Genomic DNA, 11,279 nt, shown 5'->3' with positions numbered 1-11,279 from the left:
CTACTAATATTATCAGAGGGACATTCCAACCTTCTACACTGCTTGCTATATGTGAAATTAACCAGGGAATGAATGACTGCGCAGAAGGACACTTCTACAGAGCACTGCAATAGCGTCAGCATTATTAGTATTATGATGAGCCTAATAATTCGTTGACTGAACAGAAATAACCAGCAGATTGTCCGGCATTCCTGTGAGTCCCACTGCTGCAGAGACCAGGAAGAGTCGCACTATTTACACCTGATAATAACGATCTGGGGAGTTTAATACGATGCATGGCAAAGATGAAATTGGCATTTACAGGAACAGAACTGAACTGGCAGTCCAAGCCATGAAATAAAGGCGGGCCTGCCAGCCTGGTAGTGAATGTATCATCACTGATGGTGGGTTATCAATACAGGAGCAAGGAAAACGAACTCAGGTGCCCATGGCAACGGATGAGAATCCTTTTTGGTGGCTAATTGCTGCAGCCCTATTGTCCCCCCCCCCCCCCATTTCCGTTGTTTTTGCTTGTTGTTGTTGCTTTTCTTTTGATAAATATTTGTTCCTCTCTTCAATAAAAAGTCAGTGGGGTGATTTATCTATATTTGCTTTTTCCACAGAACGTATTTGTAATACTAACGACGGGGAATCACTAGTATTGCAGATAGTATTGCAAATACCTTCTGTTTTGAAAAGGCAAATTTAGATAAATCCGTATCGCCATAAAGTAATCTGGAGCGAACGTATTTAATAAAATGCAGATAATTGACTTCTGGATTGTAGTAATCATTCGCTGGAATATTGTAAATATTACAATTGTTACAGTGTTAAAAAATAAATTGAATAAATGTGCTATTATGGACAGGTCACGTGTTGTTTTCAATTCTCATGTGGAGGGAAAAAAGCAAATGTACTTTATTAAGCAGAGTGAATTCTCTAGAATATTGTCCATATTAGAAATGTTGCTTTTTTTCTTTTTAAAGATAGAATGGAATACATTTGCTAGGATTGACCTGCAAAGTGTTGCTTGCCATTGTGCAATTTTCTGTAGTGGAGCGCAGTAACCCATAGCAACAACGTGATGGCAGGGATGGAGCTGGTACCCACAGACCAGCATTGCCTCCTCTATGCTGCTGGACCCATGCGAAGTGCAATCTGAATACCAAATGACGCTCACATTCTTCGCAGCCTGATTAGCAGATCCATAATTACAAACTACAAGCATTACCTCCACTGGCCTCCCCCCTCTGCCAAGCCTGCTCGATACATCCCACCTCTCCTGTGTCAGGCAGGCATCTCTGTTTAGTTTTATTTTATTTAGGTTTTTTTTTTCTTTTCTTTTCCACCCCAGCGACTTTGTCAAAATAAATATTTATTGCATTTCGTTTAAAATGTAAAGGATAAAGAAAAATTGTTGTCATTGTGTTGCGTGTTTGTGATACCACAAAACAAATGATTCAAAGCAGAGAAGACTCGGAGTTTATGGAACCCATTTAATAGATACAATGTGGCTGCAATACACAGAGCACAGCATTTTTTGTTTTTAATTGAAAACAGTTTTGTTCAGGAGTCAGGTATACAAAACGCTGGAGAAATGTAACTATTCACAGAGACAGATAACCAGCTGTCTGGATACTTTGTATCTAGAAAATAGAACTATGCAGACAGGGAGCTAAATAACCAGTTGTCGGTCTGTCCTAAATTATAGAAGTATACAAGGACATTTTGCACCAACATTAACGATCTCCTATTCATTTCATCTAGCGTTCAAGCAAGTCTGTTTATGATGAATGGGTATTTTAGTAAGTATACCCAATTTAGGCTCCTGTACAGGGCAATGCACAAAGCAGTCACCCAAAACAACTAACCATCACTAATTGCCCTGGTAACAGTGACCTGATGCCAGGAGACTTCTGATTGGCTGGCAGGAGTCCCAGCAGCAGCCAGGTCACCATATAGCCTTGCTATATATGAGACTGATTCTTCCTCCTCCTCATTCTTCTCCTGGTAGCTGGGTGAGGATTTCAGCTCCAGTTGATGTAATCACGATGGTATGCTCAAACTGGGCTGATCTGTAACACAACACGGAAGGGAGTCATAGAATGCCCTATAATGCCACTGAGGGAGGGGTCACACGTGCATCTGCAGGTATTGCTGTCGATTCCCTGCAAACATAATGTTAGGTACCCACAATAAGATTTTCTGTCAGATCGATTATTTCCAACAAGTCCTATTTGATTTTCAGTCCGTTAAACACTCCAATGAGTTCTGATTCACCATGAGCTTGCTGTACCTCTGGGTGTTACACGCCCTGCTCCATAGAGCCTAATTAATCCATGCCATGCACTGATGAGGATCAAACAATCCGAAACAGTCTGTATGCATGTTGGATTATTATGGCTCTGTACTAATTACAAGCTGACCCGTCATTGCATTCCAGTGGATCTGGAGGTGTGTTTAGCTTCTAAGGGCAACAATGGATAATTTGCATATATTCAGCAGTAATGCATTATGGGAGAAATCTCAAGCTCACTCCAACCTGAATTATCGCAAATTCTTTCCGTTTTAAGAATAGAAGTAAATGGTAAATCAATTGGAAAATAGATCGTAAATCAGATCGGACCTATTGGAAATAATCGATCTGACAGAAAATCTCATCATGTGTACCTAGAATTACAATGCATTTTTCACAGCAGCCATGTCTATTGAAAAATGCATGCGGGAAAATAGTGCAGGTTGCGTTTTGAATTTTTGCAATATTTTCCTTTTTTCAATGGAGTAAATTACAGTATCATATTTAATTAAAAAAAGCATCTAAAATGAGGTCCTCAGCGTCTTCATTGAAATGTGTTATGTGCGTTTTACATGTTTTTAAGAAATATGCTGCTAGTCTCGAAAATCGCACATTGTGAAACGCAGAGATATGCCTTTTTTTTGCCCATAGACTATTATGTGCAGAAATGCATGCGTCTTCCGCAATGCTAGCTTTTCTGCCTAGTGTGCTCCAAGCCTGTATCTTTAACACTATGCGGAATCGCATACGCATCCAGAAAACGCAGCAGCGCCACAGACTATCATTCTAGAAGATGTAAAGTGTGACCCCTGTTTTAATCCTGGTACACACTTTCAATGATGATTGGCCAATCACTGACCAATTTTACCACCTCCATGGAAGAGCATGTACACAGTGGCTACGATGCAGTGTGTTTTTATCATCGCTTGCGATTTTTCAATTGCAAAGCCTTTTTTAAAAATATTGAAACTCATGATGAACTGTACACAGTGGTGCAATGCTTTTTTTAAAAAATCGCAATCCCAGTGACTGCAACGCTTTTTGAGTACTGCTTTTGAAAAATTGCATACAAAAAATGCAATGTGATGCAATTGCATAGCATTTATCGGAAAAAAAAAAGCAAACGCATTGAAAAACGTAAGCAAAAATGGAAACAAATCACAAAAATGCAAACATGCAATTTTGTAATCACACCATATGCAATTTTAAAATCGCATTGTGTTTGCACTTGGCGATATTCAGTGTTTACTTGACCTAATATGAGGCTTTACCAACACAAACTGCTCATAGTATTCAATATCTGTTGACCCTCATACTACATGGAGGTTGGTCAGTGAACGGCCAATCATAATGTAAAGTGTGTACCTGGCTTTAGAAATGACACTACAGGCACATGCCAGCAGATAGAAGTATTTAACAACAAACTTAGCACCTTTTATTATCCCGAGACACAGCTGTCCACTTGTCCGGCAGGATCTTAAAATCAGGAGATCCCTCCATTATAATGGGTTCTGCAAGACAAGAAGCAATCATTGTGAATGTTGGGAATATGCAGTCATGTGTGCAGGCCCTGGGAGGGGGAATTGTACATCCATAGTAAATATGAGAGGTCTTCGCATGAGGTGGCAACTGCAGAGCAGGCAGGGGAAGTTTAACTAATTTGCTTGGTTAACTAATTCAGTAAATATAGAATATAAACACATTCCTCTCCGCAGATGTGAGTCAAAAGCTTGGAAATTATAACCAGGCAGGAGAGATTAACACTATATTAATCAACACAGACGAATTACTTCCCCATGTTTCCATCTGAAATTAAAAAGAAAGCAAGAAAATGACCTGATAGTTGGGAAATGATATTTGAAGCAGAGCATGAAATAGGAGAGAGGGGAGGTCTATGAGGAAGGATGCTGAGCATAATGTGATGCAGGGAGATAATGATGGAGGGAGGGGGAAGCAGCTGAAATATGCAGCTATTATCAATGTAGGGCTGGAGAACAGCAGTGATCCAAAAATCATGGACTGATCTGTACAAAAAAAAAACCTACAGACACACACAAAACAAAAATTATAAATGAACTGTAATTAAAGGAACTTTATTGCTTTATTCCTTTATTAAAGGGATTTTTTTGCTTTATTTTTTTGTTGCTAAATTTTTTTCAAATGCATACATGTAATATGTAGATTCTCTCAGAGTAAAATGCACTGTGAATAGTTTTTACTAATGTCACTGTCACTTACAATAGGAAGCAAAAATCAGACAGATTTTGGAGTAGTCCATCTCTTCATGGGGGATTCTCAGGTACTTCTTTAAAAGCACTTGTAGGGCTGGAACCCACAGGAGCGCTTTTGGCAGCGTTTTGGCAGCACTGCGATACGCTAGCAGTTTGCCAAAACGCTGGGCTAATGTTAATGGATGGGGCAACTTCCACAGGGGCGTTTGCGTTTCCCAGAAACGCAAACGCAGGACCTGCAGCATTTTGGGAGCGTTAGCGCTTCAATGTAAAGTATTGAAACGCTAGCAGAAACGCTCAGCAAAACCTAAACTGAGCGGTTTTGCTAGCGTTTTGCGGTTAAGCACACTGTAACAAAATGAAAAATAATTCACAGGACCAATCAGGATAAAAACGCAAAACGCAAAACGCTAGGCACCCGCTGGGGAAAAAAATACAATGTTGCAAAACACGACCAAAAACGCGCATGAGTCCGCTTGCAAACCGCTCAGACAAAACGCTAGCGGTTGCGTTTTGCGTTTGCGGTTTTCAGTGGGTTCCAGGCCTTAGGCTGGTTTCACAGTGGGACGTTAAAGTCCCACGTTACAGCAGCCAGTAACGTAGCCTAAGGGCCCGTTCACACTGCACGCGTTTCCAGCCGCGTTTTGGAAACGCGTGCAGGTGGCCGACACGCACGACATCAGACATTGCATAGAGTGCAATGTCTGAGGTTCACACTGCATGCGTTCCGGACCTGTGCGGTCCGGGAACGCATGCTGCACGCAGATTTTGTCAAAACGCGTGGCTGTCCCATTCACTTTTCAGTGATGGGATCAGCCTCGCAACGCACACAAACGCGGATGGCCATGCGTTCGTACGCGTTGCGGTCCGCACGCGTTCCACACGCATGGCCATCCGCATTTGTGATCTGAACGGGCCCTAAGGCCCCATTCACACTTGCGTTTTGGCAAGTAAACGGACCGGATCCTAACCTGATCAGAACCGTACGGTTCCGATCCGGACCCGGTCCGTTTGCATCAGGCATGCATCAGGCTGCCATCCCGATCCGTGGGCAAAAAATAGAGAAATTTTAAGAAAAAAATGTTGGGGTCAGCAGAAGGTGCACCTGGTGCACCTGTAGAATCAGGTTCCTCCGCTGTAGGCCTCACCTCCACCTCCGACATTCTGCTAAACAGCTCCAGCACGTCTGTCACTGCTGCTCCACTCCAGACATGCTTGGCCCATGTGTCCCCATCCGAAATGGCCGCTTGGATACGCATAGGAAGTGGGGTAGAACGTCAGGTTTTTGTAGGCCGTGTGTTCTGTGCCTTCCGTTTCCCATTGGTTTCTGTGTTCCGGATGGTGCTGTCAGGCTCAGGTCCGGCTCCGGTCCGGGTGCGTGGGCCGGAGATCCGGACCCAAAAAATAGCGCATGTTGGAAAAGAGTCTGGAGTCTGGATCCGATCCGGCTCCGGTACGTACAGAATGGACGCGTGGGAACGTCCGCATAGACTTTACATTGCTATGCGGAACGTACGTTCCGTTTGTACAGTATGCGGTCCGGATCAGATCCGGAAAATCCGGATAGCGAACGCTAATGTGAACCGGGCCTAACTCACAGCACTGTAAAATCAATGTGCTGTTCACAGTGCACACGTTGGGTTACATAGTAACGCAGCACGTTTAAACAAAGTGCTGTATGCTGTACGTTATACTGGGCTAAGCCACGTTAGACTGTTTGCACATGCTCAGTAATGTTGGAGGACAAGGTCTCCCCTTCTCCTCCGCTGCCAGCCACATGGCTAATTAATATTCACTGCACTGCAGAGACTCGTAGTGGGACTGTAGTGTTGTCCGGATCATGAACGAATCTTTCATTTGATCCGGATCTTTTTTGTGAGTCGAATCATCCAGATCTTCACAATGAAAGATTGACGTCCAACTTCAACACCACCATGCGTTGCGTTAGGGGCACGTTATGCGACCATAACGTCCCCTAAAACGCAATGTCTTGGTGGGAAAGTAGCCTAAGGGTTGGAACCCACTAGAGCGATTTGTTGAGCGTTTAGGGAGCGTGATAAATCACTAGCGATTTCCCTAAACACTCTGCCAATGTAAATGGATGGTGCCAATTCCACAGAAGCGATTGCGATTAGCAAAATCGCAAGCGCAGGACATGCAGCATTTTGTTAGCGTTTGCGTTTCAATGTAAAGAATATAATCGCTGGCGTAATCGCTCATCAAAACCTGCACAGAGCAATTTTGCTAGCGTTTTGAAGTTACGGCACACTGTTACAAAATTAAAATTAATTGAAAGGACCAATCAGGCTTTAAAACGCTAATCGCTAATCAACCGCTGGCAAATTGATACACTTTTTAAAATCGCTCCCTAAAATGCTCAGGAAATCGCTTACAAATTGCTCATACAAAACACTAGCGATTGCGATTAGCGATTGCGTTTTGCAGTGGGTTCCAGGCCTGAGGGCTGGTTCCCACTACAAGAGCTTTTCTAAGCGCTTGTGGTTTTAAAAGCTCTTGCTAATGATATCCTATGTGTATCCACACTGGAGCGATGTGGTTTTGTAAAAATCCCCCATAACATTGCATTAGCAAGAGCTTTTACCATCTCTAGCGCATAAAAAGCTCTTGTAGTGTGAAAAGGCCCTTACTGAACGATAATCGCTCAGTCCAAGGGCCTGTTCACACTACATTAGCTTTGTAAGCGCTAGTGACTTAAAAAGCTCTTGCTAATGCAACGCTATGGGGGATTTTTACAAAATCACATCGCTCCAGTGAGAACACACACATAACATTACATTAGCAAGAGCTTTTAAAATCACAAGCGCTTAGAAAAAAGCTCTTGTAGTGGGAACCAGCCCTAACTGATAACATTGTGTTCAAACAAGTAGAGAGGCTGCCTAGCATCTTTGCATAAAGGAAATACTGAGAATACCCCATGAGGAGATAAACTAGTCCAAAATCTGACAGATTTCTCAACTTTTTACTACCATACTGTAAGTGACAGTGACATAGGAAAAAGGTAATTTATGGTGCATTTTACTCTGGGAGAAATTACATTTTATATGCGTGTATTTTTACATATTACACATTTTCACAATAGTTCTCATTCAAGTAGCTGAATTTCAGGCCTTTTTTTTACCAAGTGCAGATAGAGTCAGGACACTAATATCTGCAAGAGGTCTGTATGCTACTCCTGGGCTTAGGTGGCTCCTTTCCCCCCACATCCCAAAAAGCTTCCTAGTAAAGATGGTCAAAGTAATGCTAATAACTCTATGCAAACCTCTTAGGCTTTGTTCACATGTAAAATTGAAATCCCTGACACTAGCTATTTTCGATTTTTTGCGAGATTTCTCCCCCCTCCCGGTGCTCCACTGCACGCTACGATTTTGCAAGTGCTTTTGCAGAGCGATTCCGTTTTTTCACTTCAAGTGAAGTTTTTTTTATATAAGGAAATGAATAAATACAATGTATTTATTCATAAAAGTGCAAACGCAATTGCCGGATAATGCGTTTTGTGAGCGTTTGCATTTTTCCTATACCTTCCATTGTAGCAAAACTGCCCCGAAAATGGTACATGCAGCGCTTTGCTGAATGGAAAGCTGACGGAACGTGCTGATATGAACTATCCAATAAGGATTCATTGCACTAGCGATTTCAGGGCATTTTTAAAAATCGCCAGTGCGCAAAAAAAACAAAACCCGCAAAACGCCCTAGGTGTGAACAAGTGCGTAGTACATCTAATTGGTCCCGTTCCAAGTGGCATAGAACTTGCATTACTGCTTACTAGAGGTTTGACTTTGTCTTTCCCTCAGATTGCCACCAGACAATAGCAGGGACAACACATTGTGAGCTCCTCTGAGGAGCAGTTATTAAGATAATGATTACTATACATGTATTCATATAACTCTGATATCTTCTGCAGGGCTTCAGAGTACACAGACCTGTCATCACAGTTATTCAGAGCTGTGAAACATGTCAGTGCTGTACAATACATAAGAGTGCATCAGTGCTTTTGTAATATTCCACAACAAGATGCAGGTGGTGCCTGAAGCGGATGTGCAAAACCTGGAGCAAGAAAGATGTGGAGCAAGAAGGAGGCGGAGCAAGAAGGAGGCGTAGCAGTTCATGGCATCCAGTCAGCTGTGTTGCAGCATTCTCTTATGAGGGTGAATCCTGCAATGCGAGAAAGGTTTCTGCACCTATAGAACAATAGTCTGCTGGCCTCAGGTGCAGTATATACTGTATATAGCGGGGCGTCCTACTGGGAAGGGAAGTCCATCAAGCCTCCCAGAAACAGTCCATAGCATGCACAGTTTCCCACAGAGAACTCGACCCTTCACGGATGATTATTCAATTATTTTTATTGTATTTTACTAGCGGTAGTACAGGATAACAGCCTGCACCCACAGATGTAGATGTAGTCTATATATACATTTTGTCCCTAAACAGTCCAAACCCACAAACACGATAGGGCCCTTTTCCACTAGCGTAACACAAAAAAGCATACAGTATTAAAAAATAGATAAGAAAAAAAAATACTGTATTTTTTCAGTGGTTCAAAAGGCCGATTCTTAAAAACTGTGAAGGCATCAGGCCAGAAAGCCACTAGAAGCGATTTATAAGCGCTAGTGATTTGAAAAAGCTCTTGCTAATGCAATGCTATGGGGGATTTGTATAAAATTATGTAACTCAAGTGAGATTGCACCCATAGCATTACATTAGCAAGAGCTTTCAAATCGCAAAGCGCTCAGAAAATCGCTCCTAGCAGGTTCCAGGCCTAAAACATGCAAAAAAAATACAAGTGCAAAACGCAACCGCCAGCAATTCCAAAAACGCCACAGGTGCTTATAAAATCGCTGCTAGTGGGCTACAGGCCTTAGGGTTCTTATACACTATGAGGTAGACTCATATTTATATTACCTTGACAAATGTACATAAAGGTTAGCGCAGGTTATGCAAATAGCTTAAGCACATTATACAAACAGCGTATAGGTTACCCTGATTGTGTGCATTAAGTCAGCCAATAACACATGTAATAAGGGTAACGCATACAGTACATTGGCCTCAATTCACTAAGCCTATCTCCTGTCTTTAAAGAGTAACTGTCAGGCTGCAAAAGCTAATTTAAACCTCTATTCTCCTGTGTTAAACAGTTTAGAAGGAAGCCAAAAAGGCAATACTGAAGTTAAAAATCTCTCTTACTGTGATGTGTGCTGAACAGCAAGGCTTTTATTTCCAAGCTCGTAAGGAGGCCGTCAGGATGCATAACAGATAGTGCAAAGCATTCTGGGGCTGCCTCTTCTCCCCACTGCACTACCTTGGGTCAGCCCCTTCATTTCCCTATCACGCCCTAAGGCTGCTTTCACAGTGAGAAGTTACAGGCTCATGTTACAGCAGCTTCTAATAGCAGCCTAAACTCACAGCACTGAAAAATCACAGGGCACATGTTCCGTATACTGCATGAGTCCGCTATTGTTCCTAGCCACATGGCTAATTAATATTCACTGCACAGTAGTGTTGTCCATTAGGATATTTTTTGTAAGTCAAATCATCAGGAAGCAGGGAGGATATGACATCACAATTGGCTTCATAGGAGACAGACAAACATGGAACCTGCCATGAGCTGTCAGGAGCATCATTCTCTGCAAATACTATATAAAAATTCTGTGAAATCCAAACGTGGACAGTGAAATGCATATGTAATGTAAGTAGAGCCAATATTTAGCTACTGATATGTGTTTCTTTTCTCTAAGACCCTATACCTAACAGCTCCTCTTTAATAAAGTTTCTAGAGTTATCACCATGGTGATGAGGCATGTAGTATTCAGGAAACATTTTACATCAGGCAAACCTAAAGTTAACTCTTCTGTCTTTAAGTTAAGAAGAGATCTCTAAAGTTAACTCTTCAATCCTTAAAATAACTCCAGAATTCCAAAATTAAAGTCAGGGGCCCATATGCAATTCATCTTTTCTCCTGAGTTTTCTACTAGGTGATATTTTCAAAATGGTCATTAAAATGTATTTTAAACCACCAGCAAACAAGAAAATACTGAGAATATTTTTGATAGTACTTTTTCAATGACTTTTTGGTACTTTTTCAGTTGCGAAGTGTTGAAAACTTATTTTAAATTGAAAATGAAAAAATATCTCCTAGGAGAAAACTCAGGGATAAAAAGTAATTGCATATGGCCCAGGGTGTTAATTAACTGCATGTGAAAATAACTACAGAGGAGGCTTTTTTTTTAAAAAACTGCTGCACCGCTACCCTGACAATTTTAATGGAACGCCAGGGAGGCTACAGAGGAGGTAACTTAAGGATTGAAGAGATAAGATAACTCTCTCTGTGTGGTGGCAAGTTTTCTCTTGTCTTATTATCTCCAGCATGATCTTCGTGAATTGAGGCCATTGTCTGCTTAGCGCAGTTACAATATCAATATCAGCGCAATGTAAATGTTAGTGAATCTACCCATTTTTTTCCAAGTAATAATACAAAAGTTTTTTTTTAGCAGCCATACTTAAAATAATACAATTTCCAAGACTGCAACAAAAAACAACTTCTGAGGCAGGGGAGAGATGGAAAAAGGTCAATAGTTCATGTATTTTAACTCTGGGACACTCAATAGACTGGCACTGAGCAGCTACAATAAAGCATTCAACTTATTTTGTAAATATTTAAATATAAAATAAAACCATGTAAAACCAGCAAAAAAAAAAAACATTCTTAAGAGTAGGAGGATAAATACAATTCTTCATCTCATAAGTTTATTTTAACC

At 41.5% G+C, this 11,279-nt stretch overlaps 1 protein-coding gene across 6 annotated transcripts in view; it reads right to left on the bottom strand.

Annotated features, from left to right (window-relative positions):
* Positions 1-1,891: 1,891 nt before the first annotated feature.
* METAP1D (methionyl aminopeptidase type 1D, mitochondrial) overlaps positions 1,892-11,279 on the bottom strand; it is a 300,094-nt gene continuing 290,706 nt past the window's right edge. For all 6 annotated transcript variants that reach the window (XM_068247038.1, XM_068247039.1, XM_068247040.1 and 3 more), the window contains 2 exons: positions 3,708-3,786; positions 1,892-2,054 (listed from right to left, as the gene is read on the bottom strand). In XM_068247038.1, coding sequence (XP_068103139.1) covers positions 1,976-2,054; positions 3,708-3,786 — 158 coding nt within the window. In that variant the 3' untranslated portion in view covers positions 1,892-1,975. The remainder of the gene's footprint in view (positions 2,055-3,707; positions 3,787-11,279) is intronic.

Source organism: Hyperolius riggenbachi, chromosome 7 (assembly GCF_040937935.1).
Source record: "Hyperolius riggenbachi isolate aHypRig1 chromosome 7, aHypRig1.pri, whole genome shotgun sequence".
NCBI classification, from domain to species: Eukaryota; Metazoa; Chordata; class Amphibia; order Anura; family Hyperoliidae; genus Hyperolius; species Hyperolius riggenbachi.
This window is presented reverse-complemented; position numbering and strand designations above follow the sequence as displayed.